The sequence below is a fragment of the Myotis lucifugus genome, unplaced genomic scaffold (genome assembly GCF_000147115.1).
Source record: "Myotis lucifugus unplaced genomic scaffold, Myoluc2.0 scaffold_52, whole genome shotgun sequence".
NCBI lineage: Eukaryota > Metazoa > Chordata > Mammalia > Chiroptera > Vespertilionidae > Myotis > Myotis lucifugus.
The window spans coordinates 5,907,830-5,932,476 of NW_005871100.1; the positions used below are offsets into that span (position 1 = coordinate 5,907,830).

General features: G+C 40.5%; 2 protein-coding genes across 2 annotated transcripts in view; both read right to left on the reverse strand.

Annotated features, from left to right (window-relative positions):
• The window catches only part of STK31 (serine/threonine kinase 31), a 56,132-nt gene extending 52,816 nt beyond the window's left edge, over positions 1-3,316 (reverse strand). Inside the window, 3 exon segments of the mRNA XM_006088797.3 lie at positions 304-402; positions 3,136-3,188; positions 3,277-3,316. Of these exon segments, the coding sequence (XP_006088859.1) occupies positions 304-402; positions 3,136-3,188; positions 3,277-3,304 (180 nt within the window). The 5' untranslated portion in view covers positions 3,305-3,316.
• Positions 3,317-8,471: 5,155 nt separating this feature from the next.
• Positions 8,472-24,641, reverse strand: FAM221A (family with sequence similarity 221 member A). Its single transcript, XM_023753847.1, has 7 exons — positions 24,600-24,641; positions 21,684-21,857; positions 18,273-18,463; positions 17,335-17,541; positions 14,541-14,645; positions 13,621-13,703; positions 8,472-9,963 (listed from the first exon to the last, which is right to left on the reverse strand). The coding sequence occupies exons 2-7, from the start codon at positions 21,779-21,781 to the stop codon at positions 9,895-9,897; spliced, it is 753 nt and encodes a 250-aa protein (XP_023609615.1). The 5' UTR covers positions 21,782-21,857; positions 24,600-24,641; the 3' UTR covers positions 8,472-9,894.
• Between the last annotated feature and the right edge of the window lie 6 nt (positions 24,642-24,647).

Consider the following 24,647-nt stretch of genomic DNA (forward strand, 5'->3'; position numbering starts at 1 on the left):
TTTAAAGAGGCACTCACTCTGAGGTACCATCTCTGTACTTGCATAAGTGCCTCCTTAAATTTCACACAAGGACTCTATTTTGTTCACCAATGTATACCCAATGCTTAACGCAGTGCCTGGCACACAGCAGATAGTCCATAAGTATTTTGAAAGAAAAAACTTACTATGACTACAGTTTATACATATTCTAAAATTTTGCCTCTCCCTTTCAAATATATCAAAATTTTCAAAAACTATAAAAATTAAGATATAGGAAAGATTAACATGACAGCTGGGGTAATTATATCCAAGAATATGACTCACCTTCTTTAGATCAAGATTCCCAAAAACTGAATTGGCATGAGGACAAACTTCAGACAGTGAGCAACCAATCTTCATAATATCCTCATTTCTACTGATACTCTAGAAGAATAGATATAGTACGATTCAGTAAAATATTATTTGATAGTGTTATCCAATTAAGGGTTCTACTAAGCATAATACTTAGAAGATTTTGGAGCATTGGAAATTAAATCAAATTCTTATGTCAGTATTTTTTCATGATTCAAATAAGTTCTTTATAAAAAACGGGACTAGGCTATAGAAAATGTTTACTTCCCAATGAGTTCAAATTACTTGGAATTCAAACCAAGATACCAAATATTATTAATATGAAGAGGTAACTTTAAACAATTATCTCTAGATTTTACTTTAAATCAAACTTTAATTGCTCAAGGTGGATAGCATATTTTGGTCTAATGACTTAAGTCTTCTCACATATTTGTTGTGTAAAGGAAACATGCAAATATAATTTCAAAATGTATACATTCCCCTGTACACAAATACTGTAATCTAGTTAGTAAATTCATTTCTTACAGAGTCTTGGGATAACAGTTTGAAACTAGGTATATACTAGGATTGAACAAATAAGTAAATATATTGTAAATAATGAGAGCAGGAAGAAATTACAAATAAAGAAGGCTAAATAAACCTACAGCATTAGACTAGAACTGGAAGGTATCAGAATGAACTCATAATATACATGTTATTTATGTATGTGTGTGCATTATGTTTGTATATATTGTGCATATATGAAAGAGAGACACAGAGATAAAGAGAAATATAGATGTGTATATGAGTAAGTGGGTTCTTATACATATAATTACTAGAGGCCCAATGCACGAAAATTCATGCAAGAGTAGGCCTTCCTTCCCCCAGCTGCCAGCACCAGCTTCCCTCTGGCACCCAGGACCCAAGCTGGCTTCCCCCGGGCCGCCTGCAGGCACCAGGGACCCGGGCTGGCTTCCCTCCGCCCTGGCTTTGCCAGGAAGGACATCCAGAAGACATCTGGAAAACATCTAGTCTAATTAGCATATTACCCTTTTATTATTATAGATATCTTTTCTAGCTCTGTCTGCTGAGAGGGCCTAGATAGAAGCAATGACACTCCAGTAGCAATAAGGACATTTTGATTTCTAAACACCATTCTCCAATAAAAGGAACCAGTGTTCCTTGGAGAGAGGTTGATTCCAGGGCTGGAAAAGGGAAATAAAAAGATGATCCTGTAATATCTGGTGGGGCCAGAAAGTAAAGAAATGCTTTTAAAAAAAAAAAGAATGGGTACATATTTAAAGGATGCAATAGCCAATGAATGTGAAAAATCTCCTAATGGCTGAAGCTGCAACAAATTCAATTATAAAATAAATTAAATATAGTATTGGATTATATTCCATGGACTATATAAATACCCACTGTCCATATTAATATAAATCATCAAATAAATGGAGAACAGACAACTCTTCCTTACAGAATTCCAAATAATAAATGTAGGAGGAATGAGGGAAATAGAAAATCATCATTTGGTAAGCACCATACTAATAAATAATAAAATTTGTGGGTGCAACATTGAAGAGAAACAAGATTAGTCTCAATGCAGCTCCCTCTAAAATATTTATTAACTGCAAAAGGAAAAATAGTAACTTTACAGTGAAAAAACTTAGCAGATACAACCATAACCAAATGGATCGAGGTGACTATCATCAATAATGAGATATAGCAACATCATGAATTCCCAATATGATGCACTGAACAGGACACAACTTCACTTCTGCAATATTACTACCAATTTAAGAGAAGCCATGTGTCTGCTAAATTTTAAATTATTCATATTGTTCATATATTTCTACTGGTTAGCACTGGTTTAGAAAATCTTAAACTAATAAATGTTGTTCCTATATAGTGAGCTTAAACATAATTTATCATTCAACCAGAGACATTGTTGAGAATGACACAGATGCTATTAATACAAAGGGCATAGAACCGGAACATGTGGACACTTAAGAAAATGCAGAGACAAATCTACCACAAGTTTTCTATGAATAGCACCCTTCTCCAATATGTTTTCTATACAGACTTAAGAACTCTGGGTTAATCAGATTCTTCTATAACTTTTCTTCTCATAAATTCTATTTCCCACATTACCAATTCACTCCACTCACACAAAAAAAGGACTTCTCATGCTATAGAAAGTACAGATAAATGTCGTTCCCTTCCCTTCATGTGTAGTTCACAAAATTAAAAGTGAGTACTTATGTTCATTAGAGGGATTCACCATCTTAAATTCAGGAACACGTGCACTGTGGTGCCTGGCTTTTTATTTAAACCTGAACAAATGGATCTGACTTGAAGCCTTACTAGTACTTCATTACTGCTTCCAATTTTGCAATGAGAAAGGTATTGTAACTCAAATTCAAAATTAAGACATTAGAAAAAAAAAGATTATCTTTCAAGAAACAATCTTATAAAATATCGCTAGATGGAGCTGTAACTTCACAAATAAAAATTCCTCCGCATCTCCAGTAACTTATGCAGCCTAGGTCACTGGTGTTAAATTCAATGTAATTCTGAACCATGATTACACTCATTTGTTTATACTTAGTATATTATGAACATTCAACTCAGAACGCAGGTATTAAGCTCCAGCTGTAGCCATTTGTCTTCTAATAATGCCTTGTGTTAAACGATTGTCAATAAAAATTAGAAACTGAGAATGACAATGATATATATATTGTGAGATTTTTATTTTTGTTTTTGTTGGGGAGGACCTGTGTTAGTGGAGGAAGGATGGGAAAGAAAATCAACCAGGCTGCTATTTACCTGGGCCCAAAATGTTACTGCATCTTCCACATGACTTCCAACCACATCTTCAACTAAAACCAAATCACAATGCGAAGAAAATTAGAAATTAATCAAGATCATCTAACTTTTACATCCAAAAATAATTTTTAGTGTCAGTACCTTTATTGTAATGTATATCTTCATCCATTTGGACAATTCCTGAAAAACTAAAACAATGCAATATCTTGAATTAGGTTCTAAGAATCTGTCCATTAGCAGTGAAAAAAAAAGACTAAACCTAATGTTCAAATTCCAACAAATGTTTTGCACTAAATAAAGTTATCAAAATTCAACTCTATATTTAAAAGACCTCAAAAATATTTGTTCAATAATTATTTGTTTTTAGTATATTGTATTTTCCAATTACACCATCTACAAACGCCATCTTTGAAATTCTCTCTTTAGCCAAACTTTTACAAATTTACACCAAAGTGGACAATTTGTGCACATTGTGATCAGTTACATAAATCAATACTTCATAGCAATGTGCATATTCTTTTAAACTAATTGATGTCCTCCCAAAACAAGAGCAGGCCTTCTGTAATTTAAACAAGAAGAAACACTACAAATATATAGAGAACAAATGCCTCAGACTGGTAATCAATTTTATTTAAAAGGTACAGTGGCTTCTGCTTTTGAAGATACGTTGCAATTAGAGACTTGCAAAAAGAATCAAATTTTGCCCATTACTTCAAAAACAATTTTCAGCCCTGGCCGGGTGGCTCAATTTGTTGAAGCATCGGCTTGTACACCAAAAGGCTGAGGGTTCGATCCCTGGTCAGGGCGCTTACAGGAGGCAACCCACCCATGTTTCTCTCCTCTCTTCCCCCGCACCCCCTTCCTCCCTAAAATCAATAAAGACATCCTTGGGTGAGAATTAAAATAATATTTTTTATTACATAACAAACTTTTCCAACTGCAAAATATTTCAAAATAAATACCTACTACTTTATAATTTTACCCTTAATACACTAGGATATTGCACTTTGCATGCATAAATGTTAGTCCTTTAAAGAAAACTGAAAATATGTATTTAAGAGATTTTAAAGGTATCTAAGAACATCACTATGCCAAAGTTTAAAATGTTCTCTGAACGAGAAAGAGATAAAAGTTAACTCTGTCTGGGGAGAGAGGGAGAGGGGGGAAGGTCAAAAAAATTTTTTTTATTCTCCTAATTTTTGTTACAGCTTTAGGAACTTTTTTTTTCACATACACTAAGCAGCATCAAAAACATTTTCAAAACAAGGATCCTTCCTCTAATATTGTTCAACAGGTAATTTTTTAATTGAGCAAAAATATAAAACCAAGCTGGAGTCATTGTAAGAACACCAGTGACTTCAATTTAATAAAAATTAAAATGTTGGCTTTGGAAATCCCACCAGACAACTAAGAATCATTTCAAATCGCAGTTTAAGGCGGGGGGGGGGGGTTAAACGACTTTCTGCAAACTGGGTTACCAAACTGGCACTCCCAGATGCCAGTTCAGGGCGATGATTGAGTGAGTCCAGGTGGCTCCTCGAAGCCTATCTCGAGAGATTTCCAGTTTAATGCACAGAGAGAGAATCCACCGTCTTCACCGAGACCCTCGGCGAGAAGTATCTGCAAGTGCTTCGAGTCTGGCCGGGGCCTGGGGCCGCCCCTCGCAAGCAGGCCGCGGCCCGAGGGCGAGGGCGAGGGAGGACAGGAGATGGACCTCGCCCTCTCGGAGGCCTAACCCAGCACCCAGGGGCCGCACTGCGGTCCCTGGAAGCGACCCCCGGCACACCTACCCCAAGGACGACTACTGACCTCACACTTTCCGCCGCACAATCCCTAGGAGCGTGTTCCCAGCCCCACATGCTGGGCCCGCAGCCCTCTCCCGCCACCACGGCTCACCGTCCGCCTGCCCCGTGGCGCACGCGCAGACTTACCGCGCGAGCCTCGGCCGCTGGGGCTCCAAGTGGCGCCTGCGCACACCGCCCTGCGCCATCTCGTTCCCGCTGCTCTCACGCTCACGTGCTCACGTGGCCGCTGAGGCCTGGGCATGCAGGGCACGCTGGGCGGGGCCACGCACGCACGCACGCACGCACGCGGACGTGGGGGGGCGGGGCCTCGCACCTGCGGGTAAAGGCAGGTTCCTTTCTCCAGGCGTCGAAGACTGTGAAGCAGTGGCGTGAATTTTGTGCTCTTTCCTAATTTGTTAGCGCCGATTCCAATTTTAAAACAGCGAAATTAGAAAAATGCCAACATTCGTTTTACAAGAGGGAAAGGAAAAAAATGGCCTTGGTGCATGAAAATGTTTTCAGATTCGTAGCTTCACAAGCATTTCTCGGCCCAGCCTCTATTTCTCTGTGTTGCGGCTTTTTCCACCGCTTCAAGGGGTGGGGGGGTGCGGGGGCGGAAGGGAAGGGAAGTAATTAATATAGAGTTTAGGTGTCTGGTTATGTACACATAATACAGTTTGTGGCAAACCTTGCACAACAGTTAAAATTATCTCCATTAATTTAATTCCTTGATTGAGGTATAATTAACAATAAGCTGCAGGTATTGAAAATGCACAATGTGATGAAACCTAACGTGTATACACTCAGTGGTTCTCAACCTTCCTAATGCCGAGACCCTTTAATACAGTTCCTCATGTTGTGGTGACCCCCAACCATAAAGTTATTTTCGTTGCTACTTCATAACTGTAATTTTGCTACTGTTATGAATCGTAATGTAAATATCTTTTATGCAGGATGTATTTTCAGGGGGCGAGACCCACATCGTCCCCATAATCAAGATGATAGTCATTTCATTTACCCCAAAATGTTTACTCTCCTCTTTGGCTCTCCTACCTACCCCAAGCGGCAGGCATGAGTTTGCATCTTCTGCAATTCTATGTTAATGAAATCATACAGTACGTACGTTTTCTCTGGTTTCTTTCATTCAGCATAATTTTCTTGAGAGTCATCTATTTTGTCATCTGTATGAGTAGTTTGTTTCTACTCATTGCTAAGTACTATTCCATTGAATGATTATAATACAATTTATCTACTTTTGAGACATTTGGATTGTTTCTAGTTTGGGATTGTTTCAAATAAAGTTGCTATGGACAATCAGGTGCAAGTATTTGTATGGGCAAATGTTTCCATTCCTGTTGGGTTGATATATGAGTAGAAAAGTAGGGTCGTATAGTTGAGTGTGTTTAACTTCTTAGGAAACTGCTAGGCTGTTTTACAAAGTAGTTTTACTATTCTATAGCCCCACCAACAGTGTTCAAGAGTTGTAGTTGCTCTATACCTCACTATTTTTTATGATCAGTATTTTTAAGTTTAGACATTTTATGTATAGTGGTATCTTTTTGTGCTTTTAATTGAATTTCTCTATTGACTAAAAATATTGAGTATCTTTTATTTTCTATTTATATAGCTTCTTAGGTAAAGTGTCTGTTCAAAATTTTTCCTTTTTTTTTTGTTGTTGTTGTTTTCTTGTTGAGTGTTGCAGTTCTTTATATACACTGGATACAACTTTCAGATTTGCAAAGATTTTCTCCCAGTTTGTGACTTTTCATTCTCTAAAAGAGGGTATTTCAAAGAGCCTTTGATGAAGTACAATTTATCATTTTTGTCTTCATGGATCATGCTTTTGTCTTATTTCTAAGAAGACTCTGGCTAACCCAGAATACAAAAGGTTTCTCCCATATTTTCTAGAAGTTTTACATGTTTAGGTTTTACATTTAGACTTAAAATCTTTTTTGACTTGACTTTTATATAAGATGCAAAGCATTATTTCTTTATATATGAATATCCACGTCATTCTCTCCTAGAAAGCCCTATATTCCACCCCTTGATCCAACACCCTCGAGATCTACCCCTAGACATATTTCCTGCCAATACATTTTAACCAGGATCTGCAATTCATTCACATTGTAATCTATCCTATAAGCAGGCGTGGGGAACCTTTTTTTTCTGCCAATGGCCATTTGGATATTTATCACATCATTTGTGGGCCATACAAAATTATCACTTTAAAAATTAGCCTGCTACATTTGGTCAAACATTTAATTAACTCACCCCTGCCTTGGCACAGCCAGACCAAATGATTTCTCGGGTCTCATACAGCCTGGGAGCTGGACATTCCCTCCCCGTCCTATAGGAAGGACTGAATTTCCCCACCTAGGGTATGCTGAGACCTGGTCCTAGTTATCAGTTTGAAGTCAATGAGAGGTGGCAGGGGTGGCTGTGGAGGAAGACAAGTGTCACCTTACAATGCAAATGCCTTAAAGTCTTTGCAGGCTCTCCAGGCAAGCACAGGCTGCTCTCCTCTAGCGAAAGAGGAGAAGCTGCTTCGGCCAATTCAAAAGTTCAAGAAAACCCAAGGGTTCAAGATCAGGCTCACCAACACCAATGTCCCCATCCCATGATTCCGGGTGGCAGTCTAATCCTGGCAGCATGCGGCCTTGGCTGGAGGGGATGACTGAGGCTGTGCATCGTTTCCTTCGCAGCCTTGGCACTTTACTACTAACTGTGGGCCAGTTGTCAGTGCAGATCGTCTGCACCTGCAGGAGATGAGACAGCCTTTCCGTAAAGCAGTGGTTCTCAACCTTGGCTGCACATTAGAATCCCCTGGGAATCTTTTTAAAATCCTGATTTCTGGGCCTCCTCCTCCGGAAATTCTGTTTCTTTGTTATGGGGTGGGGCCACAGCATTAGTAACAAAGAAACAATTTCCGGAGGATGAGGCCCAGAAATCAGGATTTTAAAAAGATTCCCAGGTAATTCTAATGTGCCACCAAGGTTGAGAACCACTGCCGTAAAGGGTGCCATTGAGGCACTCTGGCATTGACGGCAGGCCTTGAGGTAAGCGGCCAACATGAACCTGTGTCATTTTCCTTGTTCAGGGTTTCTAAAGCAGTCAGCAATAGCTCACAAACATCTCCATCTTTATCATGTCCACCAGTCCTATTCCACTGTAATGCCACAGCTACTGTATAGCCTAACATGTTACCTTCCACCTGCACTTCACCCAAATCCACTACGGTAACTGTGATACTTCGTGCCAGGCATTATCAGTGTCCCACTTACCAACACCTGTGGGGTCTTTATTGTCATCTGTCCAGTGAAGGATCCGGTCACAGAACCCCATCCTGAAGTTAAGTGTGTTCCTGGTACCCCTCTTAGCCTGGTTTAACCCCACCGCCCCAACCCAACGCAAAGCCTAAGACAAATGTTAATACATACAGGTAATTTATTTGGAAAGTGATCTTAGAGAACCTGTTTGTACACATATTCCCAAGAAAAAGCCCCAAGTCTGAAAGGGCAGGGAAAGACCAAAGAAAGAGGCAGGCCACTGGAGTCCGGCAATTAGCAGAGTTTATTCAGGGAAACTTACATACCAGGCATGTCTTGGTGTGGGCGGCTGCAAAAGGAAGTGGATATCCTCCAGGCACCAAAGAATTATACAGAAAAGGGCGAGATGGAGGGGGTACGGGTATGTCATCGGTCCCAGGTGCGGGAAAAATGCCGTACATACTTGCCAGGTCAGGACAATGGCCTTTCCAGGAACCAGCACAACATGGGACACAGCAGAGGCTCTGGTTTACGTCAGAAGGAAAGTACCGATTATGATCAGACAATCTCTGAGAGGGCTTGCGGGAAGCACTCTGTTCTGGCCCAGGTCCATCTTGTGGGTCACATCATGGAACAGCCTCCCCTCCACAGAACCAAGGGAAGGAATCAGGGAGTGGAAAGGGGGGAAAGAGAAAGCTAAAATAAGGATACACCCAAATAGTGGGTGACTGGGGAAGCTTATGAAAGGCTTCTCAGAATTGCCTTCCCAGCAGACAGACAGACGAGGGAGTGTTTATCCACTGGCTTCCCCCTGGGGGTTACTCAAGGGTGGTCCCAATGTCATTAACTCCCCCATATCTTTTACACATGTATGATGCAAAGGGTTCCAGTGCGTATCCCAAGCCAGTGTCAAAGGATCCCTGGAGAGTCATGACATGGTCCCAATACAGAAGCCTGCTTGGAAGTGTTTCACAGCAGTACTGAGGAGGAGGTAGGGCTAAGAGATTTGAAGTGGACACAAGGGGTGTCAATACAGTTACATGCAAGGCATAGTTAACAAAACAACTTAAAAATCAGGAGATACTGCTAGAAAATGATTATATAATTTTGAAATAGCTTTTTATTAAAAATGTAAATCAACATTACAAAGTTTAAAAAAACAAAAAACTGATCATTTTAACTTACTATTTTGAAACAGTGGCCCTATATATTTGTTCAAAAACCTCAACAACAATGTGCGAGAGAAACATTGATCAGCTGCCTCCTGTGTGCACCCCGACCAGGGATCCAAATGCAGCCTGGGCATGTGCCCTGCCTGGGAATGGAATTGGTGACGTTTCGGTCCACAGGATGACGCTCAACCAACTGAGCCACACCAGCCAAGGCCAGCTTTAATTTTTAGATACATAGTTTGAAAAAGTTAAATTATGATAGACTAAAGATATTTACTATTCTTTTGACTAATAGGAAAATAGCCTCATTTGTTCGGAGAGATAAAAAAGTATAGATAAAATAGTAAATCATAAAATTTGATAAAAGTAATATACCAGGTAAGGTAATTTCACTTATTTAAATCAAGAAGACATCCAAAAAGGCCTTTTATATACTAACAGAAGTAAACAATTTAAGAGACAATAAACTATATTATATTTAAATAAACACCAAAAAAAGATACATTTGGATGATGGTTTTAATTTCCCCAATAATCTTCATGAAGGTTTTGTTTTTGATGGCACTGGTGCTTTTCCTTTATGCTTAGCAGCCTTTTCCATTTTTATCTGTAAATGTAAAATATTTGTTAATAATTTTTAAAACATTCTAAAGAAAGAAAAGGTTGCACATACTTCACTTGGATTCATGTTTTATTTGCCACAGCCACTTCACACAGTTACATAGCAGTTACTAATGAATACCAATGCCAAAATCTGAGAGTTGAAGGGACCTAATTGCATTTTAAAAATATGGTCTGAATTCAACTTTACAGAAGCATTTTCATAAAAAGAATGTATAATGAGTACTTCTTTGGAGAAAATGAATAAATATCATTTTAAAGGCCATTCAATATTATTTTCTAAAAGCTGAAATACCTAACCTTCCATCAGCCTAAACACATTCACTTACAGGGTTACAGAACACACCTAAGCCAGCAGGGTTATTTCTGGAATGCGGACTGCTTTAAGGGTAGTTTCCTATCATTCTCGTTTCTACATTTGCACAGTTCCCTTCCTAAAGGTTGTCCTTCTCCACGGAAACTGCAGCAAAGCAGCTTGCATACCCTAAGCAGCAGCCTTCCGACCTTTTAGAAACATATAACCCTTTCCACAGGGGAAACAACAACAGAGAACACAAAACCCACCTGCCTCTTACTGCCACTCACACACCGATTCCCAGAGGCAGCACCACTGCCTCACTCTGGGCAAGAGAAGGCTGAGAAAATGTGGGGCAAGGCAGCTGCAGGCAGGGCCTCCTACCCTCTAAGGCAGTGGTCGGCAAACTGCGGCCCCTTGAGTGTGGCTCTTCCACAAAATACCACGAGCGGGCGCGCACGGACAGTGCGATTGAAACTTCGTGGCCACACTCAAGGGGCCAAAGAGCCGCATGTGGCTCGTGAGCCGCAGTTTGCCGACCACTGCTCTAAGGCAGCGGTTCTCAACCTGTGGGTCTCGACCCCTTTGGCGGTCGAACGACCCTTTCACAGGGGTCGCCTAAGACCATCCTGCATATCAGATATTTATATTGCGATTCATAACAGTAGCAAACTTACAGTTATGAAGTAGCAATGAAAATAATTTTATGGTTGGGTCACAACATGAGGAACTGTGTTTTAAGGGCCAGAAGGTTGAGAACCACTGCTAAAGTGACAGGAAATAATATCAGGAAACCAGGCTTCCCAATCTCATCAAATTATAAGTGATAACTTCCTAATAATAAAATTGAATGAATCTCATCTCTGTCTCCTCCCCATTTTTCCTGCTCGCTCCTGTTTAAGTTGGCTGGGCACCTCATTCAGAGACCATACACTCATATCACTCTTGCACACTGTCAGTCAGCAGGTCATCTGAAGGCCCCAAAGGAACACCCTATTCTAAGGCAAAGATGATAGGCTTTGGAGTCAGAGGGAAGAGTACTCAAACCCCCCCTCTGTCGTTTATTAACTATTTGAGGCAAGTTATTTAACCAATAGTTTTGTGAAAAAAAGGTCATAGTAATAGGTACATCTCAGGGTTGTTCTAAAGGTGTAAGTAAGATCGTATGTATAAAGATCAACATACTTAATACGCACTCAACCAATACTGGTCTCTTTTCCTCTCTCATTTAGGCCAAGTGTTAGATTTACAGCAACATTGAAAATTAGGAAAGATGCTAAAAAAACAAAAGTTAAGGAAGTGTTTGCTCATTGAAATACAGACACACCTCGTTTTATTGTGCTTATCTTTATTGCACTTCACAGATGTTGCTTTTTTTTTTAACAAAATGAAGGCAAGACCTCCACCAGCAAAAAGATTACTGCTCACTTTATTGCGATACTCAGTTTATTGTGGAGGGCTGGAAAACCAAGCCCACAATAGCTCCCTCCCAGGTAGGTCTGTACATGCAGAGCATTACTTTGTAAGTGCTCTGAACCCATCAGATTCCGATTCCTAATCCCCCCTTTTCCCTCAATGGTGCATGTCTTGGTTTTTTGGAATAACAGAAGAGTACTAACAATGTGTACAGCACATGTCAGCTCAGAAGTTGTTTAAGTCTGAGCTTCTCCGTTTTTATACTCTATTAATCAGACAGGCTGGAGAGTTTATAAGCTGTATCTCATAAATCCATAAATCACACAAGGCAGAGAATTATAAACTACATCTCATAAATCCATAAATTCTAGGTCTAGATATAACAAGCAGTCTGGATGGTTATAATAAGCATCCTGGGTGGGCCAGGTATATCCTCCAAAACATTCACAGATAAGAACTCCCCTCCATTATCTTCCCACAAGCAAATCCCACTGGCATGTTTTCAAGGCAGCCCACACTACCTGGACTTCTGGAGGAGGGAAGGGAGTAGTTCTGGAACCCTGTCCCTCATAAGCCTTTGAGGAAAAACTAAAATTCAGCCGTTAATGTGCATGTTCCAAGAATAGAGCTTGACTTGATTAAAAATTTATCCCTAATGATGTCGCAAAAATCACCTTTCCTTTTGTCACTCTGAACATGTCATCTTCCTCCTGGGTTCCTACTACCCCCTTTTTCCCTTAAAGCAGAGCTTTCCCTTAGACCTGTCCAGGAAGGTAGCCACTAGCCCCATGTGGCTAGAAATGTGGCTAGTGTGACTGAGGAAGTAGTTTAATTTATTTAATTTAGACTTACAGAGTCACGGCTACAACACAGATACAGAACATTCCCATCACTGTGGAAACTTCCATTTTCTAACTCTGCCTTAAATCATACGAGGACTCTCCCCGCTACTTCAAAATTCTTCATCAGGAAAACAAGCTTATCTCTGTCCCCTACTCACTTCCTCTTCTCTTGGAAGGTAATTTATATAATAGTCTTTTTCTTCATCTTTTTGTCTAAGAGTTGTGGAGGATAGGACAAAAGGTGACAAGAGTGTCTTTTCTTTCATGGCACTTATTACCTAGTTGGAGAAATTAAAAATGCCAACAAGGCAACTATAAAATCATCCTAAAGAAAGCACTTCAGGGAATGTGCCATATAACTGGATAACACCCCCCAAACCTCATTAAGCCAACATCCTTTCATCCATCCATAAACAAAAAAACAAAAATCTCAAATACGAACACCGCATGAAACACATCAAATGTGTAATCAGATGACATATAAGAAAGGAATATCAATGATGTTTTTTTTTTCCATAAATGTTTATTGAAAACATATTATGTACAAGTCGCTGTACTTAGTTCTGATGAATAAAAGACTACACTTAGCCCTGAGGAGTTTACAGTGTGGTGGAGAACTGAACACTATCATTACTGAAATCTAGGAACACTTTAATACTGTAGTTGTTGAGCCCTAGAAGATGTTAAAATACATGTATGATTAGTGTTCTGTTTCTTAAAGGCTATTGAATAATTTTAACTTCAGTATGGATATACCTAGAAGTCGCTAAGAAGAACTACCACATATTATGAATTCAAGACACATATAATTTACAAATCTGCTGATGGTAGATTGTTATTACTGACAATTTTATTTGTATATTTAGTCAATCTTAATGAGCTCCATAAATTAACCAGTGTATTATCATATTACTCATCAATACTGTTTCTCTCTGAATTGTTCTAAATAAGCCCCATGGCCTAACACCACCTATAAGTAAAGACTTCATAAATTATTTTTCAGGACAATCCACAATCAATATTTAATTGTCCTATGGTGTCTCTGTTACAAGTAAATGCTTAACGTAAGCAGATTTCTCCACAGACTTACCTTTTCCTGGTATCGTCTTTCAAAGAAAGCCATATCATCCTCCTCAGGTCTCCTTAAGGAAGAAACTTGACTACTTGTACCTACTAATAAGAAAATAAACAATTCTAAGTAATATAGTTCCATAATTATAAATTTTCCTGAAATAAAAACAGAAATAAAACTTTCCTCCTACCTGATGATTTTTTTTATTTTTCAAACCAGAAATGGCCTAAATGGAGAATTGCTCCTACTACTTAATTCCTTTTTAGAAAGCAGAGCATCATAACACAAAAGTAACTTTCACTGACAAACATTCTGCAAATATTCAATGGGTTCATATTAAATAGCACAATATAGCTATTTTATATAAGAGCACTAGTGTATGTGCTGAAAGAAACTTTTAATTGCCTCAGAAGGAAAATCTGGTTTTCTTTATAGGTACACCAAGAGCCCAGTTCCATGGAAAAGTTCACCTTCATTTCAGGTGAATGTCTTGGTTGGATCCCTTCACATCCAAAATAGAGTATCAATCTGAACACCTGTTCTCGTTTTTAAAATACATGAATGTACCCTCAACCAGCAACACAAGAATCATGTAATTCCCGATAATCACCACAGAGTATAACCACACACTGTCAACCTAAAGGATCAAGGCAATTAGTCCATCAGAGGGCTCTCTTACTCAGACATCAAAGCAATAACTTACCGGAATAAGGTTTTAAAACTTCAAATTATTGTATTATCAGAATCCTCCTAATTCTCAGATTTAGCAATTTTCCCCAATAAAAAATAAAGTTTCTTGCTTTTTCTCACTGCCTGGCTATTATAAAATAAAATGATAATCAAATTGTGGATACTGGGGGCAAAGAGAGCTTACCAATGATTCTATCTGAATTCTTATTTTCTACATCCAAACATATTTCTCAATTTAATTTCATTACCATCTGTTAGTGTTTCTGGAGAAGTAGATGATGCTTGAAATGCCTTTAGAAATGGATGGTCCATGGCCGTACCTGGAGAGTCTAAAAATTCAGCTGAAGGTGCACCTGATAACAAAGTACATGAAAAATGAAAACTAAACCTCTATTTGTTATGATTCAAAGAAGTTATTTCAAATGTGAAATAAATTAGAACCTATCAGAATCATTAGAAGAATCTAGTCTGGCCCGGCTGGCATGGCTCAGTGGTTGAATAGCAACCTATGAACCAGGAGGTCACAGTTCGATTCCCAGTCAGGGTACATGCCCAGGTTGCAGGCTCAATCCCCAGTTTGGGGCGTGCAGGAGGCAGCTGATCAATGATTCTCCCTCATCATTGTTGTTTCTATCTCTCTCTCCCTCTCCCTTCCTCTCTGAAATCAATAAAAATATATATTTTTTAAAAATCTATTCTATAAAAAGGAAATTTTTGTTTTAGATTTTTACCATCCATATAAAGTAAGGGAAGAAGGGTAAAAGTATTTTTATTTCTCAGAGACCTTTTCACAGAAAAAAAATATAGATATGCACAAATGTGACTGAATGTCAGCAAAGAGTGCAAAATGTTAACATAGTTATAAAAACTATCAAAAGCAAGATTTTGATAAAGAAACTCTAGTTTAAGGGGGAAGAATAAGTGTGTTTTTACTCTATCCCTCACTCAAAAAACAACTACAAACAGTATTTTAAAAAAATAAACCTTCTTCAATCAAATGAGGAAACATCACAACCCAAAACCACACCCTACAAAGACCAACTGCTAAATAATTGACTTTTGAGGAAGGAAGTGCAGAGAAAAATGTATGCATAAGTGCTCTATCTTCTTCACAAACCTCACCTCCCCCACACCCCTATCTCCATCCTGCGGTAGAGGGACAGAAAATACACTTTCAGTCCTATTTGGTTTTACAAGTTAGTCCGTCCTTATAACGAAGCAGTGTGGGGCAGCTGCTCAGTCTTTCAGATTCCTGCCCCTCCTTCCACACTCCTCTACCCTGTGGCGGGTGCGAGTGTAGGAAGGGGTGCTCAGGTCCAGCCAGGCCCTTGTGCCTTCCTCTGGTTGCTGCGTGCACTACAGACCTCAACCGGCGAGGCTGACCTAAGTGGCAATTCAGCCTCTCAGCTTGGTAGGGCCTGGTAGCCTCATTCTTACTCTCACTAGGAGTGCAGGCCCCTCGATGCCTGCCACTTCCTCTACTGAATCCCCCAGAGCTCAGGGGACCCACCCCTAGCTCCGCCCTGGGGTCACCCTTGCCCCTTGCTATAACAGAGACCGTGGCAGGCCCCGGGCCGCACAGCTCAGTTACGAGCTGGGAATTCTGGACTCCCTCTGCAACACTGAGGAACCAAATTCCAGCAAGGGGTCATCTCTGTCCAGGACTCTACGTGGCTAACCGAGCAGACATCCCTTTACCCCGGATCCCCTATATCTGAAGTCCAGACAAAAATATTTTATGTTTCCTCTCCTCACTCTCACCTTTCTTCCCCTCACCTTCCCTCAAGGGCCAAAAGGGGCACGTTTTCTTTTTTTATATAATAAAAATGTTTAAATGATAAAATACTAGAAAAAAGATATCAGCCACTACCTCTACTACTTAGTATCGTTCTAAAAGTACCAGACATTTTGGTTAGTCAGAGTAAGAGGACTCCTAAATGTTGGAAGGAGGAGGCAAAAATACCATTACTTGCAAAATTAGCTGAACACTTATTTAAAACTCTAAGATTAAGTAGAGTAATGATGACTAGTAACAAAAGCAGCATAAAACATTTGCTTTTGAAATAGACAACAATGAGGCAGACTAAGGTGCCCAGAACAACCTGGGTTGAACCAACCCTACCACTTACTAGCTGAGTAGCACAGAACAAGACGTTTTACTCCTGTGCTGAGTTTCCTCACCTGTAAAATGGGATTAGTAATAGCACCCAACTCAGAGCTGTGAGGATTAAATGAGGTAACAGATGTAAAGAGGTTGGAACAACCCCTGGTCATCATCAACCTCATTATAATTGATTATTTTTTGCCGGCGGTAACTGTGTATTCTGTAATCATTGCATGTACCTAATAGAATCAGGTACCCATAAATATTGAAAAAGGACTCATTTACGAAATTTAACAAGCTACTTGTAAAACTAGTTACTAGAGAAGCACAAATGTATCAGGGCAATCTTGAAAAAAATAAAGAAACAAATGGGAGGAATTTACCATACCAAATATCAAAACATACTATGAAGAATAACAATTAGCCCTGACCGGTGTGGCTTGGTTGGAGCGTCATCTCATATACCAAAAGGTTGCGGGTTCTGTACATACACATACATGCCTGTGAGCATGCATTATTATAGATGTGATTACACGCCTATACATGCATGTGCATATTCACACATAGACATAAGCCTATGTTTCCAAAATGAGATGGCTATAATGGTAAAAATTGCATACAATAAAATAATAAACTATCATATCAAATAAAGGAAATATTATTTACTATTCAGCTATTACAAACAATGTGGTTATGGGTTGGGATTTAGGTACAAATATTGGGGAAAAGAATGATCTTTTCTCTTGTGCTTTCTAAATTTTCTGTAATAACCATCTATTGTGTAGTGGCAATTAAACCTTTTTTTAAAAATAAAAATAAGAGAATGTTTTCTGGGGGAAGAAAAACATGAAGGATATAAAGTGCTAAACAAACATAAGGCTTCACTATTGTCCACACATAAAAACAATATAACAAGCTCACACTTGTGCATCACTTACCAATTCCACTGTCATCTAACCGCATGTAGCCTTCTGCTAGTGAGCTGAAGCCGGTTAATCCTCCCATTGCCGCGTAAGGAGCATCCCGTCCCACTGGTTTTCCTTGAGCCAGTCTCTCTTGCTTAGTTTCCACGACTGTGTCATGGGCATACGCAGGCTGACCACAAGCACAAGTGAAGCAACTATGGAATCCTGAACACTTGGAACCTGAATCAAGGTGTAAAGGGGGTTAAGTTCTTAAATGTAGGGACTGAGCTGCCTGCTCCAAAAATGCTCAGCTTGGCCTAAGCACCTGAATCTGGATTCCTCATGTGCTGTCCTCTAACCCTGGTAACTATTATCTCCAGACCTGGAACTCCCTCCCAGCCACTGCTCTTACTTCTAAAAGATTCTAAAGCAGTCATGGATACTAGCAGGGGGGAAAATAGGGAAAACCAATGAGGACTAAAAGAAATTGGGCTGAACACTGGAGAGCCAGGAAATGCAGGCCCTTTCCTCAAATACTGAGTTAAAAGCAGGTGTGGTGGGGACAACCAGTGGCCAGGTCCAGGTGAAGAGATGTGAAAGCCTCTCTATGGGTCAACTCCCCACGAAAGCCATATTGGAAGGCCAACACATAGACAAAGAAAGGATGCAACAGAATCCTGTTAAACATAAAAAGGAAGAAGGCCCTGGACGGATGGCTCAGATAGCTGAGTATCGTCCCATACACCAAAAAGGTTGTGGGTCCGACTCCCAATCAGGACACGTACCCAGGTTTCGGGTTCGATCCTCAGTCAGGGTGTGTGCGAGAGGCAATTTTAAAATAAAATAAAATAAAATTTATAGTAGCTACCCATCAAAATGTTTGTTTCATACTGACAATAAAACTGGCACAAAGACACATTAAATATTCAATAAAAACATTCTGTTGGTGTATTTGTAATAATGTCACTCACAGGCATTGCACATAAAGCCAGGCGTGGCACTGTGCTGATCAGCAAAGTGTTTGCACCTGCAGCGAATGGGCTGCGTGCCATTCAAAGGCACATAAAGGTAAGCCCTGCACTGGCAGCCGGTCACTCGGCAAGGCAAGCTAATGGGGCGCTGCTGTGGAACCGTTTCAAAGTCGGTTTTATGCTGTTTGTACCTAAAAAAGGGGGGGGGGAGGATAAAAACACAGTGCAGGTAATGTCAGAAATCACTATTTCTATTCTGTTAAATGCAAATGATTCTTTTTCATTTTATTTTTGTTTCATCATTCTTTTTGGTAAGGTGAAAATAAAATCCCCTACTTGCAGTATTTCTGGAAGCTATATTACTTTGATCAGAGAAACCTTCATTCTTAGATTTTTATTTTTAGTAATCACAGCAATATACAAGAAATATTATAAATATTACTAGAGGCCCGATGCACGAAGATTCGTGCAAGAATGGGCCTTCCTTCCCCTGGCTGCCAGCACCGCCTTCGCTCCAGCCAGAGTGGCCTTTCTGCCTTCCCACGCTATTCAGAGGCCCAGAGTGGCTGGGGTGCCTCGGTGCCTGTGTATGCAAATTAACCCACCATCTTTGTTGGGTTAATTTGCATACTCACTCCTGATTGGCTGGTGGGCGTCACAAAGGTATGGTCAATTTGCATCTTTCTCTTTTATTAGTGTAGATATGATTCCCTTAAAGTACATACCACTACAGATTTTTTTAAATGAAAGCACAACCTAAGAGTATGGGAGGCCGCCCATACTCTTATAAATAAATTCTTTATAAAAATCCTTTTTATTAAAGTGCATTACTTCAATTTATTTTTATAGGTTAAAATACTAAGTAATTTTCTTAAATAGACTACGCCCTTCCTTCTCATAAGGTGGTATTCAGTAAAATGATATTAAATTTATTATTCTCAATATTAATCTAGGTAATAGAAGTTAAAAGAACAAGATGCCATTTTTCACTTAGCAAAGAGAGCCAAAGCTTTTTTTAAACTACACATAATTTACAATGCTGCCAAGAGTGTTACAAAAGAAACAGTCCACCCTAGCCGGTTTGGCTCAGTAGACAGAGTGTTGGCCTGCGGACCAAAAGGTCCCGGGTTCAATTCTGGTCAAGGGCACATACCTCGGTTGCAGGCTCCTCCCTGGCCTGGGCCCTGGTCAGAGTGCAGTGGAGGAAGCAACCAATCAATGTGTTTCTCTCACATCGATGTTTCTCTCAGTCTTTCCCTCTCTCTTCCACTCTCTCTAAAAATCAATGGAAAAATATCCTTGGGTGAGGATTAAAAACAAACAAAAAAGGAACCAATCCCATTTAATGTTTTAAGAAACTTAAATAGATCCATCCTTTAACCCAGAGAGTTCATTTTTTAAAATATACCCTAAGAATATAATTCCATGTATAGAGTGTGTGCATAAATATAGTACTAGCAACAGTACTTACAATAGCAAATATATACGTCTACACCCATACATACATAACCATACACATACACACACACACACACCACTAATAACAAAGGCATGATTAAGTAAATTACAAAACAATAGTTATCAAATTTTTACTAGTGAAACTCTTTCTTCAAATAAAATCTTTTACAGAACTATAATATATAAAATAGATAAAAGCAGAATTGGTTAAAGCAAGGGATAGAGCCAGAATTAGAGTCTGCCCTTCCCCTAACCTACCCTTCCACCTGGTACACCCCTGAGACACCCACACCTCTGGGGAACACATAGTGAACCAGCTCAAACATCCAGCAGGTATTAAAAATCTTGCTTGTGATTACCACATAATGTGAAAACATATTTCTGTAATTCTGTCATGAAAAACTGGTTCAATATTTATACTCGCACATAATTAAATAAACTATGTAAATGAATTATATGAATATAATAAAATATATTAACAGCAGCTGGCTTTGGGTGGTGAGTCTTCTTTCTACTGTTCTATATAATCCTCTACATTTTCTGTAATAAACATGTTTCACTTTTATTATGGGGGGGTGGGGGCTTATGTAGACAGAGATCTGAGTTCTGGTACTTAAGAACTTATCCATCAAAGTTGAGTTGGGTGCCCTACCGGCATGGCTCAGTGGTTGAGCGTCAACCTATGTACCAGGAGGTCATAGTTTGATTTCCGGTCAGGGCACATGCCTGGGTTGTGGGATCCATCCCCCCAGTAGGGGCTGTGTAGGAGGCAGCCAATCAACAATTCTCTCCCATCATTGATGTTTTTCTCTCTCTCTCTCTCTCTCTCTCTCTCTCTCTCTCTCTGAAATCATTAAAAATATGTATTTTTTTTTAAGTTGAGTTGGGTCCATTTTGAAGGTTAATGTCATGCTGCATAGGTAAGAGACAGGCACTAAATCTGTATAAGACTAAAAATTAAAACTAACACAAATGTATCCATTCTGAAAGATATCAATGTAACTCACCTTTTCCTTTCCTCCACAGCATTTTCAGTGGGAGTTGCTAACTAAATTTCAAATCAATCTATATACAACATTACTCATCCTAGCAACTGCCTAACAACCTCTGGCAAACTGCGAGTCTGTAAATAGCAACTATACAGAGTGTCTCCTGAAAGAGGCCCAGACGCTATCAGAACAGGGCGGTCCTCCTTCCACCGCTGCTTGGGAACAGAAAGTTCGAGTTGTTACCTGAAAGCACATCAGGGTTCAGTGACTTGTTTCCGTGAAGCAGCTTGGTCCTTTTGAGCTTCACAACTGTGACCTGGGGCAGTAGAAAAATGTAAAGGAGAACACGACAAACAGCCAAACGCACACCGCAGGTACAGGCAACACGCCTCAAGGCGCGGGCCCTCAGGTATTTCCTTTGCTCCGTGCGCGTTGCTTGGAAACGGACCAAGCATAATAAAAAGCTGTGAGCTCAGTATTTCTGTTTGTTTAAAGAAAGGTAGGAACAAAACAGTGTTTCTTAAAGTATAAAGTGAGATTAGAAAATTGGAGGAGAACTGCTTCTTTGTGTAGATTGAGAAGCTGGTCGATGTGGGTCAACTCCAGCGGTTCTGCAGTCTGAGGACCCGTCCGCAGCCACCTTGTCCAGAGGTGGGAGAGGCCGCGGTGCTTCCCAGCCTAAGTGAGAGGCCCCTGACAAAGCCATGGGGGCATCAATACCGTTTTCACCAAAGGCAAGAGAAGAGATACTTAAGGTAATGGACTGTACTGAGTTCTAATAGGATAAAATAGAATTTTTAAATCACATTTAAAAGAAATTTAGATCATTTCTAGTGTATAACACAAAGGCCTATTTAAATGTTTCTCCATTATCACATGTAATGTTACTTATAGAAGGAAGATACGCTCTGCTACAGTTTTATATTTTCTAATCACCAGAGAACTTAGCGATAAAATATCTTACCTGTGTGTACAAAAACACAGTGTCTCTGGGCCCACAAGTTTACAATCCATTCCAGTTGGGGATCGCCAGCTCACGAACAATCTATTCTGTAAGCGCATAGGTAAAACTCTTCTTTTGTATTCTTCGTACTCTTCAGGAGTAAAAAGTTTCCCTCCATCATCCTCACCCACAATTCTACAACAACAAAATAGTTCTCTTCAGCCTTGATTATTTATTTTCCAGGTTATAAATACTATACTCTAAATTAAACTAGCCCTGACCGGTTTTGCCCAGTGGTTAGAGGGTTCACTCTGGAACTGAAGGGTCCAGGGTTTGATTCCAGTCAAGGGTGCGTACCTGGGTTGCAGGCCCCATCCCTGGGGTGAGTGTAGGAGGCAACCAATAGATGTGTCTCCCTCACATCGATGTTTCTCTCTGTCTCTGTCTCTCCCCCTCTCTTCCACTCTCTCTAAAAACCAATATAGCCCTAACCGGTTTGGCTCAGTGGATAGAGCGTCGGCCTGCAGACTTAAGGGTCCCAGGTTCGATTCCGGTCAAGGGCATGTACCTTGGTTGCGGGCACATCCCCAGTGGGGAGTGTGCAGGAGGCAGCTGATCGATGTTTCTCTCTCATCAATGTTTCTAACTCTCTATCCCTCTCCCTTCCTCTCTGTCAAAAATCAATAAAATATATTAAAATAAATAAATAAATAAATAAATATCTAAAAACCAATATAAAAAATATCCTCAGGTGAGGATTAACAAAAAAATAATAATTAACTAATTAAACTATACTTGTACAGTCAAAGGAAATGATACGGCACTGGTTTTTTACTTTAGGTTTATGTCCATCTCAAAATTACACACAATGGTAATAAAGCTTTTGCTTCCCATATAAAAAAGGGTTCTAAATAAGAAAGTCAATGAATTCATGACATCTGACTTTCCTTATGGGAGCTTACTGCCAGAGAACTGCTATATATTCATCTCAATTTCTCCTTTGATTCTGAAGCAACCATGCTCATTCTTCTCATTAAAAGCTGGAGCCTAAACAACTAAAAATTCTAACACGCCCCCCCCCCAAAAAAAGAAAAGTACAAAAAAAAAAATCAGTGAAGAAGACAACATGACTAATGTCCACACCTGAGACCAAACCCTAGCCAGGAGTCCAGTGGGAGACCACAAACACCCTTGGACCTGCATAAGCTCAAAACCAGGTGCATCACTGTTCAATTCCAGAAGACCTCAAAACTGTATGGGAGAAATTAAGTCACCGATATTTCTTAATTTCTTAAGAAACTGAGAGTTGGCCTTTCCAGAGGAAAAGCAACAACAATTAAAAGCATTTCCTCAAAATTGAAGAAATTTCCCCTTGACTTTATGCCCCTCTTAAAAGTCATGAAAAGTGTTGTTTGCAGAATGCTACATAATTTGTTGTACAATCCATACCTTTCCCCATACTTTCAAGTCTTTAGCTTAAGGAAGATAAATAAAACCAATTCAGAAGCTATGGAACCATCACAACCTTCTTCCTCAAATAATTTAGATACACAATAGTAAAAAAGACAAAGGGACATTTTATTCTGAGATCATTTTTTGAGCCATTTCACTTTATTTTAGCTACCAAGAAGTATACCAACAGGTACGGAAAAGAACTTAAAGATCAATTCAGTTCTTTGAAAAAAAAGAGAGCATTTATATCTTAACGTCTAACCCAGGGCAGCTCAAGCTTTATTGTATTACACAATCCTCAAGGGACTCCGTCAAATGCAGATTCAGATTCATGGTCCAGAGGGGACTGAGAGTCTGCATTTCCAACAAGCTCCCAGGGGATTCCTACTCGGCTGGCCCACGGTTGCTACACTTTGAATAGCAGGCTCTAACCTTTAAAGGGGGTTGTTCCAGGTCATTTATGTTTCCAAAAAAATAACTTTCCTCCAGGCCCTAAGATATTCTGGACCAAGCAAGGGACTACAACTGGAGGCTCACAATCTGCATATCTAAACATCTAAATACCTAAGTCATCAGTCAACAACAGGGCCCAGCAACTTGGTCCCAGTGAAAAGCCCTGGAACCTTGGCGGCTAAGGGACCTGTTTCTCCCGGGAGGGGGGGGGGGGGGGGGTGCTGGGTGGGAGCTGTTCTGGGCATAGGGCTCCGGGCATTACCTGGACCCACCTGAACCCAGAATGAGGCCTGGCCCGTCCATCACGTTCCTCACCCTCATTTTGCTGGCTCAGAATTACCAGGCATTTCTAGGCGTTACCCAACACTGTACCACGAGACAGCCAGAGGGAGTGCGGTCAGATCAGAAACCCGTGCGCCCCAACACCCCTGGGTGATTGGGGGCGGCCACCTTCAAGCAGAGCGGCCCCTCTCGCTGTGATTCCTCCGCTTCCCGTTTATGCACACACATCCCCCCACCCTCCAACCCCGCATCCTCCTGCCCGAGACATTCCCACTCACCCAGTTTCCCAACTGCCAAAACCCTGCCTGGGGAGCACAGACTTTGTCAGGGCCCCAGGGGCGGCTGCGTTTCCAGTTTGCGGGGAGGATTATCTCCAGAACCACCGAAACTCCCCTAGCAGCCGGTGTCCTCCCGAAACCAGCACCCCGGGACGGGGAGCACGTTTGCAAGTTCACGGCTTACCCGCCTGTTCATTTTCACCGGCCCCGAGTACTCCAAGCGTAATTCTTCCATGCCCTTTGGGGGGGAAAACCACTGGACCTTTACGTAAATCTAGCGCTCATCGTCCCTCCTGGAAGGGTCGGAGCGGGGACCTCGTAAGCAGCCTCGGAAGAGACTTATTAGCACAGAACTGCGTGTCACTGCGATATTTAATTACAGAACGACGCAACTCGAAATCAATGGAAGCCTCCCCAACAGCCCGCCCGGGAACGGATCCCGCCGCCTCGCCCCGCGGAGGGCCCGCTTCACCTCCGGTACTCCCGGTAGTCGTCCACGGCCGCCGCGCCGCCCGGAGGC

Coding starts and splice junctions, on each gene's coding strand:
- FAM221A (XM_023753847.1), bottom strand. CDS start 21,781: ATGCGCTTACAGAATAGATTGTTCGTGAGCTGGCGATCCCCAACTGGA. Junction 14,646..17,334: donor GTTAGATGACAGTGGAATTG/GTAAGTGATGCA, acceptor CTTTGTTATCAG/GTGCACCTTCAGCTGAATTT. Junction 9,964..13,620: donor AAAGACGATACCAGGAAAAG/GTAAGTCTGTGG, acceptor TTACATTTACAG/ATAAAAATGGAAAAGGCTGC.